The sequence below is a fragment of the Jatropha curcas genome, chromosome 10 (genome assembly GCF_041381405.1).
Source record: "Jatropha curcas cultivar XTBG-Jc1 chromosome 10, XTBG_Jcur_1.0, whole genome shotgun sequence".
Lineage (NCBI taxonomy): Eukaryota > Viridiplantae > Streptophyta > Magnoliopsida > Malpighiales > Euphorbiaceae > Jatropha > Jatropha curcas.
In genome coordinates this window covers 4,016,622-4,036,937 of record NC_143160.1, presented here as the reverse complement: position 1 = coordinate 4,036,937, position 20,316 = coordinate 4,016,622, and the positions used below count along the sequence as shown (strand labels likewise).

General features: G+C 34.8%; 4 protein-coding genes across 9 annotated transcripts; 1 reads left to right on the top strand and 3 right to left on the bottom strand.

Moving 5' to 3' along the window:
- Positions 1 to 330: 330 nt before the first annotated feature.
- Positions 331 to 5,282, bottom strand: LOC110008614 (F-box/LRR protein). Of its 3 annotated transcripts, none has more exons than XM_012235282.4 (10): positions 4,802 to 5,267; positions 4,534 to 4,644; positions 4,344 to 4,436; positions 4,122 to 4,250; positions 3,736 to 3,840; positions 3,607 to 3,646; positions 2,687 to 2,842; positions 2,136 to 2,317; positions 1,600 to 1,718; positions 331 to 1,070 (listed from the first exon to the last, which is right to left on the bottom strand). In XM_012235282.4, the coding sequence occupies exons 1-10, from the start codon at positions 5,000 to 5,002 to the stop codon at positions 605 to 607; spliced, it is 1,602 nt and encodes a 533-aa protein (XP_012090672.1). In that variant the 5' UTR covers positions 5,003 to 5,267; the 3' UTR covers positions 331 to 604. The 3 variants fall into 3 exon arrangements, with proteins under 3 accessions (XP_012090672.1, XP_020540716.1, XP_089582895.1); XM_020685057.3 differs by having other exon boundaries at positions 3,736 to 3,837; positions 4,802 to 5,266; XM_089726769.1 differs by having other exon boundaries at positions 813 to 1,087; positions 4,802 to 5,282.
- A 146-nt stretch (positions 5,283 to 5,428) lies between these two features.
- Positions 5,429 to 9,693, bottom strand: LOC105648780 (F-box/LRR-repeat protein At5g63520). The gene is made up of 10 exons (XM_012235281.4): positions 8,959 to 9,693; positions 8,710 to 8,817; positions 8,531 to 8,623; positions 8,277 to 8,441; positions 7,995 to 8,096; positions 7,833 to 7,872; positions 7,415 to 7,567; positions 7,030 to 7,208; positions 6,270 to 6,382; positions 5,429 to 6,081 (listed from the first exon to the last, which is right to left on the bottom strand). The coding sequence occupies exons 1-10, from the start codon at positions 9,169 to 9,171 to the stop codon at positions 5,628 to 5,630; spliced, it is 1,620 nt and encodes a 539-aa protein (XP_012090671.1). The 5' UTR covers positions 9,172 to 9,693; the 3' UTR covers positions 5,429 to 5,627.
- Positions 9,694 to 10,184: 491 nt separating this feature from the next.
- On the bottom strand, positions 10,185 to 13,211 carry LOC105648779 (squamosa promoter-binding-like protein 13A). Of its 3 annotated transcripts, XM_020685056.3 has the most exons (5): positions 12,760 to 13,211; positions 11,810 to 12,189; positions 11,330 to 11,463; positions 10,770 to 10,964; positions 10,185 to 10,661 (listed from the first exon to the last, which is right to left on the bottom strand). In XM_020685056.3, exons 2-5 carry the CDS (start codon positions 12,061 to 12,063, stop codon positions 10,378 to 10,380), a joined length of 867 nt encoding a protein of 288 aa, XP_020540715.1. In that variant the 5' UTR covers positions 12,064 to 12,189; positions 12,760 to 13,211; the 3' UTR covers positions 10,185 to 10,377. The 3 variants fall into 3 exon arrangements, with proteins under 3 accessions (XP_020540715.1, XP_020540714.1, XP_020540712.1); XM_020685055.3 differs by lacking the exon at positions 12,760 to 13,211 and having other exon boundaries at positions 11,810 to 12,739; XM_020685053.3 differs by lacking the exon at positions 12,760 to 13,211 and having other exon boundaries at positions 11,733 to 12,737.
- A 2,647-nt stretch (positions 13,212 to 15,858) lies between these two features.
- SAE1A (SUMO-activating enzyme 1A) lies at positions 15,859 to 20,300 on the top strand. 2 transcript variants are annotated; one of them, XM_012235279.4, is made up of 11 exons: positions 15,859 to 16,014; positions 16,087 to 16,244; positions 16,330 to 16,381; positions 16,474 to 16,669; positions 16,840 to 16,919; positions 17,058 to 17,174; positions 17,916 to 17,966; positions 19,248 to 19,314; positions 19,507 to 19,610; positions 19,688 to 19,792; positions 19,894 to 20,300. In XM_012235279.4, exons 2-11 carry the CDS (start codon positions 16,162 to 16,164, stop codon positions 20,002 to 20,004), a joined length of 966 nt encoding a protein of 321 aa, XP_012090669.1. In that variant the 5' UTR covers positions 15,859 to 16,014; positions 16,087 to 16,161; the 3' UTR covers positions 20,005 to 20,300. The 2 variants fall into 2 exon arrangements, with proteins under 2 accessions (XP_012090669.1, XP_012090667.1); XM_012235277.4 differs by having other exon boundaries at positions 15,860 to 16,014; positions 16,149 to 16,244.
- Positions 20,301 to 20,316: the final 16 nt, after the last annotated feature.

Genomic DNA, 20,316 nt, shown 5'->3' with positions numbered 1-20,316 from the left:
TATATTTCTGCAAGGCTTATCAAACATACGCTTGGTGTCTATGCCTTAAATCACCTGTAATTCATGTTTAGACCTGCAATCTTCAGTTTGTTACTGCAGTTAGCTAAGCTACATATATAAACTCATCGTTCATTCGTTAAGATTTTTGTTTCCTTTTTTTGTAAAATAATACCAAATCTCATCAGAACTGTTGGAAATGTATTGGTTCAAGATAGCAAGCGACTAGAACAACAGCAATGGGATGAATATTTCAGCTAGAATTGAGGTGCAATGTTGGTGAAACCGCGGTGTATATGGTCTTTCGCAGACTCTGAAATTACTTTCGCAAAATTCTATCGAACCACCAGTTCTATGTAGAACATACAATTATCCAATACATTCAACCCCAATACCCAGACATGATTCTATACCCCAATGGAGAAAATAAATATGAAAAAAAGGAGGATATTTACATGACATAAGGCTCATCTTAGCATCTCAGCCAATTAGTTTTGATTGGCTTTATTCTTTCGCTGTCTGAGATAATATATAAACAGTACATACATTTCACACGCACAAAAAAAAAAGGGTGCGGGAGAGAAGAGGCATCATCAGCTGCACATAATCAAGTCATATGATGCTCAAGTGGTGCTGGGGCATACGTCAGCAACAGGAAAACCGTGCTAAATACATGCAGAGAACAAGAGAGGATGCTTTCTTCTTGCCCTTCAGGAGCATTCAAGATTGAAATGCCACGCCCTATTTCCCCGCCACAAAATATCCCTGCCACTGGGGCCTCAGGAAAATTCTCCAAGAATGGGGAGCTATCAACGTTCCGACGTCCCAAAAATGATTCACCACGGCCACAACAAGAGAAAATAAATCCCCCAATACATTCCTTCTTACACTCATTAACAATGTCTGTTGGATTAAGGCCCTTTTTACAACTCCAATCTAGCCTCAAGTTTCTCAGGTTTGCAGAGACGGCATTACATGAAGATAATGCAGTGCATGGATCAGAATGGTAAAATTGGAAATAGTCTGCAGTTCTGATGCCAGTACCATAAACAAAAAGGTACTCTTCATCTGCTCTGTTGAAAAGCAATACCTACAAACGTTATTCTTAAGCAGAAGAGTGGAATGGAAGTTTTAACCAAAAAAAGGAGCAGTATCTTTCCTTCTTGTGAAAGGAAGAGGAAAAGAAATAACAGGAACTATTTGATATGATGCAACAATGCAAAAGAATCATAAATTTTTCAAAGTACAACCACCCATTACCCGTGCCTTTTACACTTTAGCAAAAATTTGAAACAAAATCCTAAAAATTGGTCCGGCAGTGAGTATTTTAAACAATACCAAACAAATTTCTAAACAAATTTATCACTACGATATTACCCTACATCGTTGATTTTATTTGTTATGTTCTAGTTCTTCACTGGTTAACTTCATAATGAAATTAAGAGAACAACCAACTATTCAGCCGATCAACACAAAATCTCTTTGGTTTACTATGTATTTAAAGTGCATGGCTACCATCCATAGGAAAAATCTGCCCCCCCCCCCCCCCCCCCCAAACAAAAAAAAAAAAAACAAAGATAAGAGGAAAGTTCAAACTCTCACTCCATGACTCCATGGAAAGCCAAGGAGGATATCAGCCTTGACTTCTCGGTTCCAACAGAGCATTTTCTGTGTTTTGTTACCCCAATGTACAAATCAGTTCCTCCAACGCGATCTTCCAACTGCAATGAATTTTTACCTTAGAGAGAGGAGTCGAAAAATAAAATGGCTAACATCCAATAAATAGGTATGGTGTTTCCATTTTTTAGTCCAGATAAAAGAAATCATGATATTTTGTTGGAAAGCAACTACCTCAAAATTCCAAGTAAACTGGTGGCTTAAAAAGCAAAGAAAGATTATAAACAATTGAGATTATGGTGTTTTACTCATCATTAGTGTCATAACTCATAATCATATTTGCTCATTAAGAAGCCACTTACATTGCCTTCCGATATGGAAAAAAGAACTTTTGATTCTCTACAAATTCCAGCTGTTTTTGCTTTTCTTTTTATAGAAATTTTTTCTATTGAAACTTGAAAGGAATTTAATAGATAATATTTTAAAAAACCAAAAGCATACTTATCAAAATACTATCATACCTCATCATTGATTTCATTTACAATCATTTGACCATCAAGAATCTCCCGTTGCCCTTCTCGTCTGGCAGTGAGCCAAGTAGTATGAGCACGACCATTGACTCTGACAGAAGCTGCCTTGTACCTTGGACCTATTTTGCGAAGGCCATTTGATAATGCCGCGTGGAATTGAATTTCCCCTATTCCTGTTCGGTAAGCCAAATTACAACATGTATTATATCATAACACATCACAACCTTGGATAAAAATACTGAGCATGCTAGTTGCAGCATCATCAGTTTTAGTTGCAAAAAGGAACTAGACCGCTGGTTGCGGCATCATCAGTTTTAGTTGCAAAAAGGAACTAGACCTTTAAAATTGTAGAGACTGTATATAAATTGACAACGAAAATATATTTAGATTCTTGCAATTACACACTCCAACAAGAATGGGATCAAATTTTGGTTGAGTTGATTTAAGGTTGCATAGAAATTTTGGAGGGGCCATCCACGTAATGCCACCTCTGGTTGTGAAAGAGAATGAAATAGCAGATACATAAACAATTAAGCAGCTACCTCGAGGTTTTTCTCTATCCCTTGCAAATACAAGAGTAATGGCATCAGAAAAATATTTTGTGCTTCCACAGAGATTTCTTGATTCTGTGCCACTTCTGTACAAAAATTTAGTGTTCTCATCACCAGCAATAATAGTTTCCTTTGACATGGCATAATCTGTAACATGTAACATATTATGAACTTGAAGTAAGTGCACAAGCTTGATGTAAGGCAAAAATCTGAAATGTACACACATGTTCAACTTGAAGTAAGCGCACAAACAAGCTATATGGCAATGACATCCTGAATTTGTCAACATCTGGGCCAATAAATAAATGCATCGTAAATTTGTCAATTATCCAGATACTTTAGATTATTGCTCAGCTTGCTTCATGCTGCAGACATGACCTAATAAATAAATACAAAGCACCGACTAGCTGAAAGAAAAATGCAATATCTATTGATCCTAAGCTCTAATCCCAGTTCTAGGTCCTTATTACTGCCGCTAAAAAGTCAAGCAAAAAGCACAACAAAAAGAGATCTCCTTTCATCAATGTATATCACAAAAAAGACATCTGCATCTGCAGACTTCAAGAATAACAAATTATGTAAAAATAAAAAGGAAACTTCTTTCGCATCTTTTTTGGGATTTTTAAAGGTATGAATCCCCAAGCGAACTAAGCCATACAACTGTGCTATAAATGTCTTCAATGGTTGGGTGCCAAAAGCAAAAATCATAAGATTTCTAAAAGGTATGAATCCCCAAACAGACTAAGACATGCAACTGTACTATAGATGTCTTCAATGGTTTGGGTCCCACAAGCAAAAATCACATCTTTTTGTTTACCAAGTTCTCTACAAAGAAAAGAATGAGTTGAGATCTTTTTCTGCACACACAATCACACATAAGAAAAAAGATTGCCTTATTGAGAAAAACTCACCCAGCTTTTCAATGACAGGTTTCAGGTCAGCATCTCCATCCTGCAGAATAACAAAATCAAAATATTTCAGAAAAGAATGAAATCAAAGGTATACAAGCATGTGCTAGCAAGTGGCAAGACGTCACTCACACCAAACATTATGATTCCAACTGGTGATGTGCTATCCGAAGCAGAAGCTGTGTAATTCCTAATATCCATCACAAGGTCATCAGCCATTGATACTCGAGGTGCCTGCTGTCAGTCAAAAATAGGAGATCAGTTTGCATTAGTGATTCATAGCGCACAAAAATAATATAAAGTTTCTCATGCTCTTAAGAGTGGCCAATCACGAACTTATGGAGAATATTTGGCTACCAATGAATTTTTTTTTTCTTCTAAAATCACTCATATATGTCATTCAAGATGGAATATAAGGAACCTTAAAAGAATTATCACTTCAATTTTCCATAATGAGAAACAGTTTCAAAAAGAATCAAAAGTTAACTAATTTGTCTTTAAATCCTATAATTTTTTACCTTTACTGGTCTTAGCAGTGGGATGGCCTCAACTTTTAACCCTGGTATAAAACCCACAGTCAAAAGGATACCAGAATTGGCATCTGTATGTTCATCGTTATCATCACTGTCATCATCACCTCCCATGACCTACATAATTAGTAAAGATCATAACTTTGTTTCATCATCCTTCCTTCAAGACAAAACATATTTATACAGAGAAGAAAGAGAGTAGAGACAAACCTCTTCGAACTCACTGGTAATAGCATCTCTTCCCATGATTCCATTAGCCCAAGTAACAATAAGAGGAGTCCTGGAACCCAGTCTTCCAGCAAACTGAAAAATTAAAAAATAAAAAAAATAAACTACCATTTCAGAGCAAATTAAATGAAAGACCAAAAACAATAGAAAGCAAAGGGATACTGATTCATACAAAATCAAAAGCTTTCTGCATGCCACAGGTATTGCCAAAACCATTTGCAATAGCAAAATGCGGGCGAATTGGCTCGGAGAGAACCTTATCAAGAATCTCTTGCATCGCAATCTGTCGATCAAACATCAAAAGAATACCGCAAGTTTTGAATGATGCTTTTTTTTCAAAACCTTAGAATCTAATCAATTTAGTGTGAAGTTTATCATCAAATAAGAAGTCAAAAGGAAAAAAGTCCATAGTGAAAATTGCAGGGCAAAATTAGACTTACGTCAAGGGAAGGGTTGAGAGAGAGAGCAGAGGAGAGCTTAGGTCGAGAGAGGATCCGATTGCAATTTTGGTACCATGATTTGCTAACGCAAGCTGCTGATGCTAATGATAAGGCTGGTAATCGTCTCAGTATCTTTTCCACTATGTCTTCGCTTAACGAACCGAAGCCCATTTTCACCTCTTCCGTAGGTTTTTTCTTCATTTGACAGGAGGCCAAAGCTTTCCTTCTACTTTAGGCGACGCCTTTTATAGAAGCAATTAAAGAAGATCTTTGTTTTTTCTATAATAATCGCCTCGTCTCTAATCAGCTCTCTACTTGAAAAGGAAAGGGACACGGGGGAATTGGAGACCAGTTGGACGCTCAAGATGCAACGCTTTTATGCCAATGTACATATACATATATTTCCAAAGACGAGGGAATTATTTCCTCGTCGGGCGTAAACATTTCCATCTTCAGGCGAACAAGTTTGGAAATTTGTTTTTTCTTTCCTTTGCGGAGGAAACTTTTCCAATCCGGAAATTTTTCTTCACAAGTTGTTCTCTAAATTTCAACAATTACGCTTAGCTAGTGTTAGTTAAAACAATAAAAAAATAAAATAATTTTTGTTAATTAAACGAAGACAGGAAATTCCAAAACAAACATGAGCTAGCTGATGTATTGGAGCTCTTAGGCATACACAAACAAACTGAGCTTACAAAAAGTACAAAGATAACATTAACAACACACAATAGCAAGTTTCCATGCATCTCTTGTGAAGGGGCAGATAACATGTTTGCCTTCGTGCACTTGAAGTCTAACCAAAATTAAGCAAAAAGTAACCAAAAACTTAGCGCTTTGAAATTGCTGGAACGTATGACATAACCAAGTACACTGTGCTGTGGTAATGTAAGGAGCATCGAGCAGAGTTTTGTTCATCGTCTTCTTGAGATATCGAGCTTGAAGAACCTCGTCCTATTTCTCCACTGCAAAAGACTCCTGCTAGTGGTACCCCAGGAAAATTGTCACTGAATGGAAAGGTGTCAACGCAAGGGTAAAATGCCTCGCCTCGCGGATAGCCAGAGAAAATTAAACCTCCAAGCACCTCTTTCTCTTCATTGTTACCTGCAACATTCCTTGACTGCAGGCAGTTTTTGTTGCTTGATTCTTCCTTCAGAATTGCAAGGTTTCTATAGGCGTTGCCGCAGGAGGATGATGCAGTATCAGAGTCTGAGTGGTAGAATAGGAAGTAATCACCAGGTTTGACGCCAACACCATTAATGATAAAGAACTCTTTATCTCCTCTGTTGAAAACCAAAAGGCAAGAAATGAGGCAGATAGTTAGAAGCCTTCTTATTCTTACTGTCCATATTACAAGGCAATTGGACATGTGAGATAGTGATTAACTTCTGTCTTGCTGGTTTAGATTTCTTCAAAACTCTAAATAAATTATATTGCAGAATATAGATAGAAAACCGGTTCCATTTCTTACCCTAAAACTTCATAAAATGCCAAGGATGCTCCTGATGATGAACTCTGACCAGTAGAGAATTCTCTGTGCTGTACGACTCCAATATACAGATCAGGAGTCTCATTATCATCCAACTGCAACAGAAATTTTTCCTCTTTCAACACAATCAATGGAGCTTTGGAAAAAACATAAAGCAGCATTTGACTAGAAAAACACAACCACGTAGTTACCTTGATCAAAAGAATGAAATGGTCTCAAACATGATCAAGCTGATCATAGAAGGAACCGTTATATATTACAGTTAATCATGCTAATTGAATCACCGGGAAAGAATTAACCACGGAAACTTGTAAAGACTCTCATTAAGATGACGGATCATAAGAATTCAGTAATTTAAAATGCATCTATCGAACCTTATATTACGCCTTTCCAAAGTCCAAACAATTGAATAAATCAAATTTTAGCCTCAGTCTTCCAATTTGCAAAGTGGCTTGGGTTCACCTCTTAGGCAAACTGATTCGTAATATAATATGCGGAAGTCTACAGCCAAGGAAGATAATACTAGAGCTGATAATTTTGCTCAGAGTAATTAGCCATTTGATACATTTTTCAGGCCATTTATCCAATCCAGTTTCTTTAACACAAAGTTATCAGAAAATAGAAGCAGAAGAATCTTCTATTATTCTCACTGCCATAAATGTCAAGAGAAATGATATTCTGAAAAACAAAAGAGCACAATCACCAAAAGATCCATTTTTCATATTCATGAAAAACATTTTACCTGATCTTTGATATCCACTAAGAGGCCCTCACCATAAAGAATTTCGGGCTGTCCTTCCATTCTAGCAGTGAGCCATGAACGCTCTGAGTCTTTTGCTATCACACAAACTGCCTGGAGCTGGGGTCCAAAAGGTATTACACCAGTTGACAGCGTAACATGAAATTGAGTTTCTCCAATATCTGCTCCATCAAAAAAATCCAAAAAAATATAAATTGAATGAGGTAAATAGAAAAAAGATACAATGGAAGATGTGTTTTGCAACCATGTGGTTCCAACAATGAGATTTTTGTTTGTCCAACTTCAAATGAAGCATATTTGAAAAGAAGGTTGGTATTATTAACTGTAGTATATAATTTAGACTGAACGAACAGTAATCATCAAGTACCAGCAGACTTGTGTTTGTCCTTTGCAAAAACGAGAGCAACAGCATCTAAGTAGTACGTATCTGAATGATTATTTCTAGTATTATCTGCACTACTGCACAAGAAGCGGCCATTTGCATTGCCCACAATGACAGTTTCCTCGTCCATTGCAAAATCTGAAAAGATAACAGAGTCATCTAACTTTTATGCAAGACATGAATGGCTTATGAAAAGTACAGAAGTATCTCGCAAAACCATTCAGTGCATATTATCATGTATTCTACATTCATACTATATAGAAAAGATTCATCATTTGCAAATTATATACAAGAAATCCTAAAAGATTAGATGGTGAAAATAACGCCCTAATCACTTTTGATTAGAACCTGTGAATATTATTCATATTGTAGATAAAAATGCAAGCAAAATATGAAAACTTACCCATATTCGCAAGGACAGGTTTCATGTCAGTTTCTTCATCCTAGATAATCAGCAATATCACATGTTAGCAATACAAAGAAAAATTTTCAAAGTAAGTGTAGAAGGACATGCCTTCTCTTGATAAAGGAGCAATCAGAACCCTATGGAGGAGTGCCAACTTACTCCAAACACTATGATCCCAGCAGGTGACATGCTATCTGAAAAAGAGGCCGTGAAATTTCTAATATCCGTCACAAATTTGTCAACCAAAGGTATTCCAGGTACCTGATGATATCATGATAGTTAAAGATAGTGTGAGTATTTGACAATCCTTTATATAGAACAAATAAAAGCCTATTGAATAACGTGCAGAAAGATTTGCCCCAATTTTGGTGACACTGCACAAGAATCAAATGGAGAATTGCTGAAGAATATAGCAATCCATTTTCAAGACAATAGACTTACTTTATTTGGTCTCAACAGTGGGATGGCATCAACTTTGAGTCCAGGTACAAATCCAACAACCAAAACAATCCCTCGATCAAGCAGACTATCTCCTGTGGAATCAGGACCATTACTGCCACAGCCGTGATCCCGATCATCTTCATCATCGCTTGATTCCCACTTAACCTGTGTGTTATTTTTTCACAAGAAAAATAAATCAGTAGAGAAATAAAGATGAATGAAATCAGACATCAATAGAGATATACCAGACTGACCTCCTTTAGTTTATTAGTGAGAGCATCAAAACCAATGATTCCATTGGCTACATTAGTAATCGTTGGAACGCTTGAGCCCAATTTTTCTGTGATCTTCACCACAGATCATCAAATTGAAAGTTAGAGAACGGGGGCAACTATATTATTTTAAATACTAATAAAAAGTAAAGAATAATTACTAGTCTGTGAGTAACTTCCAAGCTGAATTTCTTGCCAATGCAGGCAATAGCAAAATGAGGAGCAATCGGCTCTGAAAGAACCTTGTCAAGAACCTCTTTCACAGCATCCTTTCAATTACAACAAGCATTGTAAAAAAATTAAAGAAAAAAGAAAAATAACTTAAATAGAGTTTGGGAATTAAAACTCATAGAAGTTCTGCGCTTTTTTTTTTTTTTTTTTTTTTTTTTTCACACACATAGAAAACTTACATGGAGGGAAGGGTTGAGAGAGAGAGCAGAGGCAAGCTTAGGCCTTGAGAGGATTCGACCGCAGACCTCATTCCAGCTTTTGTTAACGCAGGCTGCTGATGCAAATGACAAGGCAGGTAACCTTGACAGAATATTTTCCATAACATCTTCACTGACCAGGGGAAAGCCACTGGCCCTCATCATCTTTTCCTGGGATGGGTTGTTCTTCTCCATTTACTACGTGTTGTGGGTGTATATATTTATGGATATAGAAAGAGAGAGAAAAACTGAACAGCTCAGTCTTTCGCATGGAAATTGATGGCGCAGTGGTGGCATTTTTATACATGGAAATAAATTAAGGATTTTGAAACAGAAAAAGAAGTTTTTCTGCTAGAGAATCCTGTTGCAATTAATAGCATTAATGGATATTTGGATTCATTTCTTTCTTAGAATCGGACTTTGGATTCTCTAGATTTATTGGATTTTGGTGTTTTGTGCCACCGCCAACTGTTGTTTTTGCTCGTTCAATCTGATTCTTTAAAATCTTTACTTGAAAATCCACATTTAAGACTTTCGTTTACTCTTATTTTGTACCCATTCATCTGGGTTCATTGGCGTTAAGGTTTGCAAGAACAGCTATGGGATTTTCCTTTACAATTTGCAATCACGGGTAACCTACCAGCATCTGATTCTATTTTCGTCGACTCCTGTGGCCTCCAGATTTTGGTTAATGTTTCTGACGCAACCCTCAGAAAAAGAAATCTGAAACCTGAGCAAGGTCCTAAATGATTCAATCATTCAGTCAATGTCGCATTGCAATCCGAATTTTCACCCATCCTAGGAAATTTTGCATATTATGTGCGGTAAATTCTGTATTAGTGGAATCTTGCTTACAGAATCAGCAGGAAAAATTAACCCAACTTTCTAATTCTTGAATTCTATGGTTTATTTTTTAAACGACAAACAAATCCTTTGTTCAAATTTGCGCAAAACGGTCGTTAATGGCTTAGCGTCGTAGAAATCCTCGCTTTATGATAATAAGGTTGGGCTTCGCAAAAATGGGTTTGGGCTGATCTTGACCCACGCTATCGGCCCACTACTCAAAACGTTTAACAAAGCTTGCCTAGGTCTAGGATAGAGCCCAGGAAATATACATTGAGTAGCATTTATGATTACATTTTAATATAATCAATTGACTTCTTTTATGAGGCTTAAAATTTTCAGATCAAGAATCAATGGAACTTAAATGAATAATTAAATTGAACAAAATATTTTATTATAAGAAAAATATTGTTGACATGCAAACATAGCATGTATAAGCTACGCCAGAAGCAATGAACATAAAGATTCCAAATTTCCAACAATGCAGTTTAGATTTTAAAAGAGATGGGAATCCACAATTATTACCCACAAAGATGGAAAATCCCAGCAATTATACGATCACTCCCAATTAAAAGGAAGTGTTAATGGGGATTTGTTGGCAGAGGACCAAGGGGAGTGATTCGGACCATGTGCATCAAGAGCTGAATCCATTGTGTCTAAGGACTGCACCAGAGGGATTGAATTAGGCTGCTGGAGCTGCACTATACGGTTCCCAGATGTCTGCGTCTGCGTTGATGACAGAAGAGAGAGAGCACAATCTGAGCTTTGAACTTGAGTTGTTGTTGTTGTTGTTGTAGTTAGCCGGTCGCAGAACATGCTGTAGCTACCACCCACATTGTTTTCTGACAAAGGAATGGGGGCCTTAGAAGAGGCTTTTCAGAAAGAGGAAGGAGATGTAGTTTGATGATGGTTATTATTCTCAACTTGAAAGAATGGGAATTGCTTCATACCTTTATAGCTTTTGCTCAAAGAGCATTCAAAGGGTAGATTCTGTTTGCTAGGCATATGCATTTGTTGCTGTGGACTATAGTGGATGTGGGTAGTAGCATCTGCCTCACTGGTCACAGCTCCTGACCAAGTGGGACTCACCAATGTGGTTGATGGATATGCATGTGATGAACTAGAAAATGGCAACAATTGGGACCCTGAAAAATGAAGTTAAATTTGTACTTCATTAGCTGTTCTGGTTCATTTGCAACTCCAATTAAGAACTATTTTAAAGCAGTAAAACCTCAAACTTTAGGCAAACCCTGCATTTCTTAGATCATCAAAATATTTAACCATGTGCAAAATGCCGAAGGTTTATGTATGGACTATCAGAAATAGCTTTAGGAGCCTCTAGATCATCATTATACAAATAACATCACCCAAACAAGTTGCACAAGCGCTTAACTGATAAATGTAAGAATATGAAAAATTTTATACAAAATCATCATCAACATCCACGAGATTGTACAACTACATCTGAAACAGAGTTCACTAAAACATGATTCATGTGAGTGTGACTGACCTTTAAAGTAGGACCAAAAGCTTCCAGAACGAGAGAGGAGATCTGGCTGAGGCTTCCTTCGTCTCCGATTATGTCCATCAAGACGCTTTCTGCAGCTTCTTTTCCCTTCATCAAATTCCTCCAGGGAATGGAATCTACAAAGAAAGTAATGAAACTGCTAAAAACCTTTATCTAAATGAAGGCAGCTACACACATATATGGGATACCATTTCTTTTTATGAACTTAATCCCCCACCAAACAAGCCATATATTTCTTCTATCATTATCTTACGGCATAAACTTAACATTACATCTATCAGCAACAAGATTCTTCTAAATTTAATTTTAGGACTATACAATTTTAAGTCTAAAATTTTTTGCCACAAAATTAAGAAAAAAGAATACCATACTAATGAATATAAACCTGCTACACTGCTGGCAAAACCGTTGCTTGAGGCCTCCTATTGTAACTTGTGGGGACTTGGAGTGAAACTCACAAACCTTATGGCGCCTGTGGTAGTCTCTACAACTGCTAAGGTCTGCATTGCATCCGTCAACAAGGCAAAAGGTTGCTTGAGTTCCAGTTTTAGTTGCTCTTGTCCTCTTTGCTGATACTGAAGGTGAAGAAGACTCCATTTTTGAGACTGCAGGCTGTTTCCACTGGTCATTTGATTCTGGTCCGTTTGAATTACCAACCCTACCGAGTTTGAGATCAATTGAAAAATCCCCACCATTATTGGACCTTTCAAATCCATCTATATTTGGAATAGCTTCTTGCTTGAATTCACTCAAGTCCCAAGAAGTTGCCTTCAAGTTCCAGTCCATATGTAACCACTTTCAGATCTTCCAATTGCAGCAAAACCCTTTTCTTTCACTGTTCACTGTTTGTTCCACCCTCTAGGAAATTATTTAAAACTAAACCCAAGTAACATACCAAACTGAACCAGATTCAGATTCAAAACCAACTTAATTCAATTAAATCTAAGCAACAAGTAAGGAATAGAAACTGAAAGCTAAGAAATAAGCAATGAACAGCAGACCTTACAATTTATACAACTAAGCAAGCACTGTGTTTGAGTTTGAATCCTATTTCATATGAAAAAACAACAGAAAATCCATTTACTGAAACAAAAATTACTGTTGAATGTTCAATTGTACTTGCAGGTTCAAACACTTCAGCAAAACTATAAATGCAACAATCTCAAAATGATTTATTTACTTAATTAAGTAAAATATATATAAAAAAAAAAGAAGGGAAAACAAGAAACCCATATAAGAAAAAGAATGCTTTTCTTGATATGTTGTTGTTTCGTGAAAATGATGAATACAGTTGCAGAGAAAGAGTTCCAAGAAGATTGGAAGCTGTATACTATCCAGAAAGAAAGATAGAATGAACGAAATATTAAATAAATAAATAAGCAAGCAGAAGAAATAGCTGAGCGAGTACTCACAGACAGTGTTCAACACCAGAAGAAGACTGTTCTGGTCTTTCCATCCATTCATTTACTGACAAGGATTCCATATGAGAAACCAATAAAAAGGAACCAATAATAAATAATCAAACTATATAAAGTAAAAGAGTGCAGGTGGAGGAAAATCACTTGTTGCTTCCACTACCAGAAATTCAGAATGCCATAAAGAGCTAAAGTACATAAAGTGGATGACTGAGACTGGATATAGATTAGTAGAGAAATAAAAACCAATCAGCAATTAACTAAATGACATAGAGAAAGTGCGAGAAAGAAAGCTTAAAGATTATGTTTAGTTTTAGTGAGTTTAACTTGTACATATTAATATAATATATATATATATATATATATATATTGCCAAATTTAGGGTTTTGTTTGTATAGAAATGTGGATGTGGAGAAAGGAAGGAGAAAACAGGGACAGGCTGTTTGTTGCTTTCAAGCTTTATTAGCGAAGGAGAAAAGGAAAAGAAGTACAAGGATGTATTATGAATGCTTGGGACAAAGCATGTGGCCTTGTGTTTCACATTTCATGACATTTTTTTCTTTTCTTTTCTTTTTAGCTTTGTTTTGCTTAGAAATGCGTATCCTCTCTCTCTCTCTCACCCTGTGCCTGTGGAAAACCAACCTTGCTTCCTGTTTTACAAAGAATGATCATTGTATACGTTTTATTTTAAAAGAATAATCATTGTATATGTTATTCCCATTTTATTTATTTTTCCTCCAATGAATGAGGTTAGAAACACCTTCATTTAAAAAAAATTAATTTTCGTTAATTTAATTCATAGGTAAGACTATAGATTCAATTTAAGCAAGTTACTCTCATTGCTTTGGGGTGGAAAAAATTTATAATACTCGATTTGAATTTATAGCTTAAGATTAAAGAATGATGATATGGAATATTTGCTGTCCGAGTACTAAAACATTATGATATCTTGTTATGGGCCCTATATATTGTTCAAGCAATTATTCGTTTGTAGGTTCTTCTAATATTATTTAATAGCGCTGTTAGCTCAAAATGAAAGAGAAAGTGCTGTCTAATGAAAATTGATTATTTATTTTATCATTTCAGTATATATGTAAGTATTATGAAAATTGATGGTTGATTTGCAATTATTTATGATGCTTGATATATTTTTTTAATTTTATTTAAAAATAAACATTCAATCGATTTAATTTTACATTGAATAGGAATAAATTAAGTGAATTGAATTTTTTTAAAAAGAATATAAAATCAAATCGAGTAATATATATAAACTAAACCAATTTGGTTTGATCCGTTTTTAGCAATTTTTCCTATGATTTTAGATATTATACAAACTGGATTGAATTGAAAAGTTTTAATCTTTATTTAAAAACTAAAGTTAAACTATATGCATTATAAATCAAACTGAACTTATTTAATTCAATCAATCTAACTGGAACACACTCAACCTTATTTTCATTAGATCAGAGTATTTGGTCAATCGAATCACTAATAATCGAGAAAATTAAACTTTTAAAAAATAGAACTCAAACCAAATTGAATAAGCATGAAAACTAAAAATAAATTAATTTATTGATAGAGAATTCAGTTTAATTGGTAAATTGAATCAAATCGATTAAAAATAGGGTCAATTCGATTATATTTGATTTCATTTATAAAAAATATGAAATATCATACCAAAACCAATTAATCAAACTTTGAAAAAAAAAAAAAAAAAGAAATCAAACCAAACTCATTTTATATAAATTGAATAGCGCTATTCATTTCGATTATTCAATTTTAACCAGATATTCACTTTAGTCACTGGATCAAAGGGGATTTTCATTAACGATTGATTCTAAACTCCAAACCATTAGCAGTGATTAAGAAATATGATTAAGTATGTAATTAAAAATTGCGATTCCGAATTAGTTGATTCCAGTAAATTTCAAATATAAGAACGTTAAAAAAATGTTGATGAATTGGATGGTATTAGTATAAATAATGATACTACAGTAACGAGAGACAGGGCTTTCAAATCTGCAACTACCAAATTCAGTCGGCAGCTGTAATTGACATTGTCAGTAGGACCACCTCTTAATAGTACTTAATACTGTAGTTGAAGTATGATTGATTTTTTCAATTTTATTTTTATTTTGATTTTAATTTCGTAAATTTAAGATTCTGCTCTTCCAATATTACAAGTTTGAAATTTTTGCTGTCGGCACATTCATTTTCGTCTTTTCTGCATTTTCCTTTGCAATCATCACTAACCATAAATGTATATTTAACCTAGCTTTATAAGGTTGGGTATTAGGGTTTTTGTAACCCAAATTGGCAAGCAAAACAAAAATTAATTCATTTTAGCCAAATCTAATTTATTCCGATTCATATTATAAAGTAACTTTTCATTTACTTATAAAATCGGTAAAAATTTAGCTGTCAGGAGATTTTGAACTTCACACTTCATCCTCTTTATATAAGTAAAACGATTAATTAGAACATACTTAATTGATTATCAATCACAACTAAATTGAAATTAAAACTTAATTATTGTGTTTAATTTTTCATTTTCACATGATGAATAACAATTTTTTATAGATTTAGAACTACTTTGATTATTGCATAAGATTTTATAACCTTTCCTTAAGCAAAGAAATCAAAACTAATTATAGAACATACAAGTAAAATATTATTAAATCAAAAATTCAATTTTGACATATTATTGGCTCAAATTTTTGATCTATAAAGCCTATGAAATGTAAATATATTATAAATTAAAAAGGGAAAAAAGTGAAATTCCAACTTTAGATATTAAATTATAAATTATAACTTGGTAGAGCATGTAAATATGATATATTTGGCCAATAGCCATGACACTCGTCAAATTAACTTTACAAACAAATATGACATGTCGTTTTTTTTTTTTTAAATTATTGTATTTTTATTTTAGATCTGAATTATATCGTATCCATCTCGTTGTCTGATATCATGTGGCCTAAAAAGCAAGAAAAGTCGAACGAGAATTGCCCATTGGAAAAAACATAGAAGGCCCAAAAACGTCGACCCGCCCGTTGACTTGGATATAATGGGTCAGGGTCAACAGTTCTTTAAGGTTATAATAACGGGTTAAAAATAAAAGTGGGAAAAGAAAGGGCAAAAAAAAAAAAAAAAAGAAAAAAAAAGAAAAAAAGGCGCATCAGTTGCCCCCCAAAAAGTTGCTCTGTTTGCACTTCTGAAACTGCTGAAGCTGCATTCTGAAATCGGCTTAAGGTACCTTAGCTTCACTTCTGTTTTAATTGGCTGTTTATGGTTTCTAATTTTTCCTTAATTCGCTCTGCCCAGTGTCGTAATTAGGGTTTCTATATCATGGAATGATCGAGGTTGCTGTGAAATTGGTCAATTAGGTTGAAGTTACATATGGACGGAGAGCAGTTAACGGAGCAGGAGACAGCATTGTACGATCGCCAAATTAGGGTTTGGGGCGCAGATGCTCAACGAAGGTATGCCTCTCTTCATATTTATTGTATTCCTCCTTACAGATTGATAACTATATTGAATTGAGCGTTTTTATTTTGGATGTTTTAGATTGAGCAAATCCCACATATTAGTATTTGGGATGAAAGGGACTGTTGCCGAGGTATGTCGTGTTATTCATATTAACTATGTTAATCATTTATTTTTTAAATTTTGGTGCGTAACTTATAAATTTCGGTATTTTGATGTGGTTAGTTTTGCAAGAATATTGTATTAGCGGGGGTTGGTAGTTTGACGCTGGTGGATGACCAGGCCGTGACCGAAGATGCATTATCTGCTAATTTTTTGATATCACCTGATGAGAATGTGTATGCTGGGAAAACACTTGCTGAACTTTGTTGTGATTCTTTGAGAGAATTCAATCCAATGGTTCGTGTTTCTGTTGAGAAAGGTTTGGTCCTTCTTCATCTGTTGCTTTTTAATTTTTGCATCTTCAACATTTTTCTTAGTATTATTTGATTAAAAGGTTGTTGGATTGTGTTAGTCTTATGAAATGTCCTTGTTTCATAATTTTGGCATTATATGAGACTAATTAAACAAGCACAAATACCCAAAATATAGGTGATCTGTCAAGCTTTGGTGGAGACTTCTTTGATAAGTTCGATGTTGTGGTAGTCAGTTGCTGCACCCTTGCTACCAAAGTACTAGACAATCTCTATTTGTTAGTACTTGATTAAGTTTTTGACAATGTCTTTGTTATTTATTTATTTATTTTCCTGCCTCTTTTCACTGGTCATGATTCTTTCTTAATTTTCTTCTGTTTTATCTTTTTAATGCAGAAATTGATCAATGAAAAGTGCCGGAAGTTATCAAAGCGTGTTGCATTTTATACAGTTGACTGTAGAGATTCTTGTGGTGAGATATTTGTCGATTTGCAGAAGTATATATACACAAAGGTGACTATCTCTTGCTTGCATTCTCACGGTTTTTCTATTTTGATGCATGCTTTTCATATGTTTATGTTGCAACCTGATCATTTTGATGCATAATTCTCTTATTGTTTGATGCTAAGTTTCTAGTCCTAGATAGAAAACTGAGAGAATGCTTCACTAACTTAGTATCAAATTTTTTCTGTTGTGGATGGTAGTGTTCTGATTTCTTGTTTTACCACTTATTTTGATGGCCATCTGCTTCTTCTTTGTATGCAATGCTCAATGTCCAGTTATAAGTATTTAGCATAAATGCATATAGTTGACTGACTACTTCAAATTGTATGCTACACTCATTTTAGATCACAGTGATTTGCTTATTTGGTCTAGGGAGAAAAAGAGGGTAGCCAAGGGATCCTTGAACCAACACAATGCTTGGCATGTGGAATTTTATTTGTTTTAATGAAGTTAATAACCTCTTCATATTGTCATAGTGACTGGCTTCTCATCTGGAATGTGTTCTGTAGCCTTGTTTTATAGAGTAGATGTGATGCTCTTTTCTGGTGTTATTATATTGTGCTTGGATTAAATTGACATCCTTAATAGCTCATCTGTGTTTTCTTTTATTATTAAATTATTATTATTATTATTATTATTATTATGAAGTTGCAGCTGATAAGTGGTGCATAATTATGCCATTTAGTCATCATTAATCATCACACCTCATCACTGAGGCACTAACATTGTATTGTTTTCATTTATTGACAGAAAAAGAATGATGAAACTTCTGAATGTGAACTACAATACCCAAGTTTTCAGGTATCACCAGGATCTGAAATTTTCTAATGACTGTGTGTATGATTGTGCTGGCCAAATAAATTGTAAAATCTGGTCTCTTGCTAAATGCCTAATTTCAGTGCAGAGAACAATGCAAAAATCTCGTATATGCATTGAGGTATATGCATTGAGGTAGTACAATAACATACTTCATGAGTGAACTAGAAGTAAAAATCTTTTATATCAGTGTTGAAAACCAAGCTGTTTTTCTGTTAATTCTCTAATACAACAAGTGCATCTCTTAGTTGAGGATTAATGTAACCACATGTGCCATTTGAGGTGCTAGCACGAGGACATTAGTGAAGAATTCTATCCCAGTGACTCGAAATAAAATGTTTAAAGAGTTTATTTAGGTTAGTCGTTACTGTTCAAATAACTTTGGGTTAATTGTTGACTTGTGGTTGAACCCTATAACAGCAGATTATTTGAAACCAGTTGCGGGGCGAATTGTTATAAATGATATTAGAGCCACCTTGGGGTTAGGATTATCTGGAGCTGTTTGGTCTGACAAAAGGGTTATATGTGGGATTAGAAGGCACTTGTGGCGCCACTCGGGACAGTAGTGAACAACAATACTCAGGGCTGGATTTTGGACTAAGCCCAATTGTAAATAACCTAGATGAGTTGCAATGATGAGATCGCTGTAAGCCAAAGGGGAGAGGATGTAACAACCCGCACCATTTGAGGTCTAGCTTGAGCACATTAGCCAATAACTCTATCCCACATTGGTTGGGAATAGAGTTTAAGAATTTATATAAGTTAGCCAATTACCATTCAAATGACTTGGTTAAACTGTTTTGTGTCATGGTTGAGCCCTAAATCAAGAAGACAATTGGAGCCAGTTTCAGGTTGGACCATTACACTTAATGTGGATAACAAGCAAACTGATGTATTTTGCCATCAAACCTATGTGTTGGATTGATTTTTGATTTTTTACTAAAATAACAGCGCTGGACATAGTGAACCAAATTTCTGACCATGAGAATCAACTAATATATTTTGCATAACTTCTTTGTTATCATACTTTTACAGTGTTACCATTTTAACTGTTACATGCATATTGCGTTTGTTCTTGATTACAGTCAACTGCCAAAGTTTTAGTTATCATTTCATTTAACATGCATGTAGAATATAAAGCTTCTTAGGATTCCCACCCCATCTTTGATGAGATAGCGTTGGTTTTTAAAGTTGAATTCTATTATTTCTGATAGTCATGTATACATTGTTATCCAATTAACTTTCAGGTTGTGTAACTCAATGTAGGAATCAATATCAGTACCTTGGAGAATGCTGCCCAGGAAAATGTCAAAGCTTTACTTTGCCATGAGAGGTGTGATTTCTTATTCTTATTCAATTGTCCATCTAATATATATATATATATATATATATATATATATATATATATACAAAATGGGAAAATGAGGCAGCTACCCAAGCTAGCCAGAAAAGTTGGCTGTGTATTTGAATAGAATAATTCTCATGCATTAGAAGAAGTTACCTATTTTGTCCTCTCTGTTTGCAGTGCTAGAAAAGTTTGAAGAGGCTGAGGGACGAAATCCAGGAGAAATTTCTATTGAGGATCTTCTTGCTGTTCTTAAGCTGAAAAAGGAACTTTGTGAGGCACAGGCATGTTTGTAGAAATTGGTTATTTGTTTCGATGTTGGTACATCTTCTTACACCAGTGCTATTCCAATGGTTTTCAGTCGTTGAATGAATCTCATATTCCTAATGCCCTCCTGGAAAGATTGGTGATGGGTAGAACAGAATTCCCTCCAGTTTGTGCCATCATTGGAGGAATCCTTGGACAGGTTGCATTTCTAATTGTTTTCTTTACTGTTATATCTTCTTCCCCCTTTCAACGATTAATCACTTTAATTTTATGTCTGACACTTGACATTAAATTTTGTAGGAGGTCATCAAAGCAATATCTGGCAAAGGAGATCCTCTCAAGAATTTTTTCTTCTTTGATGCTATGGATGGGAAAGGCATGATAGAGGACATAGCACCTCCAAACCTATGAAATAGAGAAGCTTGTTTCTATCTAACTTCGATTTTAATGGGCATCTGTCTTCATATGGTGTCCCATGTAGAACCATTTTAAGTTGATGATTTTATTTACCAGTAGAAAGCGACCCAATTCTAGCCTAGAAAAATTATAGTTCATTGACAGACTTTTCAACTGTTTTTGGACATTAGGTTGCTGATGTCTTAATTATTGCTTTCCATTTTCATAATTTAAGCTCTAACATCGATGTTGTAACCAATGTGTTGTCTTCCTTAAATACCAGAGCTGAGAAATGTTTCTATTGATGATCAGTTGCTAATCTTGCTG

Excerpts from the sequence above, each read along its gene's own strand:
- SAE1A (XM_012235279.4), top strand. The coding sequence starts at position 16,162 with ATGGACGGAGAGCAGTTAACGGAGCAGGAGACAGCATTGTACGATCGC. Across the intron at positions 16,920-17,057 it reads GCTGCACCCTTGCTACCAAA|AAATTGATCAATGAAAAGTG; the intron begins GTACTAGACAAT and ends TTTTTAATGCAG. Across the intron at positions 19,611-19,687 it reads AGGAACTTTGTGAGGCACAG|TCGTTGAATGAATCTCATAT; the intron begins GCATGTTTGTAG and ends AATGGTTTTCAG.
- LOC110008614 (XM_012235282.4), bottom strand. The coding sequence starts at position 5,002 with ATGAAGAAAAAACCTACGGAAGAGGTGAAAATGGGCTTCGGTTCGTTA. Across the intron at positions 3,841-4,121 it reads CACTGCTAAGACCAGTAAAG|CAGGCACCTCGAGTATCAAT; the intron begins GTAAAAAATTAT and ends TTTGACTGACAG. Across the intron at positions 1,071-1,599 it reads GCTTTCCATGGAGTCATGGA|AGCAGATGAAGAGTACCTTT; the intron begins GTGAGAGTTTGA and ends GCTTTTCAACAG.
- LOC105648779 (XM_020685053.3), bottom strand. The coding sequence starts at position 12,133 with ATGGACTGGAACTTGAAGGCAACTTCTTGGGACTTGAGTGAATTCAAG. Across the intron at positions 10,965-11,329 it reads CTTTTGGTCCTACTTTAAAG|GGTCCCAATTGTTGCCATTT; the intron begins GTCAGTCACACT and ends TTCATTTTTCAG. Across the intron at positions 10,662-10,769 it reads TTTGAGCAAAAGCTATAAAG|AAAACAATGTGGGTGGTAGC; the intron begins GTATGAAGCAAT and ends TTCCTTTGTCAG.
- LOC105648780 (XM_012235281.4), bottom strand. The coding sequence starts at position 9,171 with ATGGAGAAGAACAACCCATCCCAGGAAAAGATGATGAGGGCCAGTGGC. Across the intron at positions 7,568-7,832 it reads ACCTGTCCTTGCGAATATGG|ATTTTGCAATGGACGAGGAA; the intron begins GTAAGTTTTCAT and ends TTATCTTTTCAG. Across the intron at positions 6,383-7,029 it reads TAGTGGATATCAAAGATCAG|TTGGATGATAATGAGACTCC; the intron begins GTAAAATGTTTT and ends TTTCTGTTGCAG.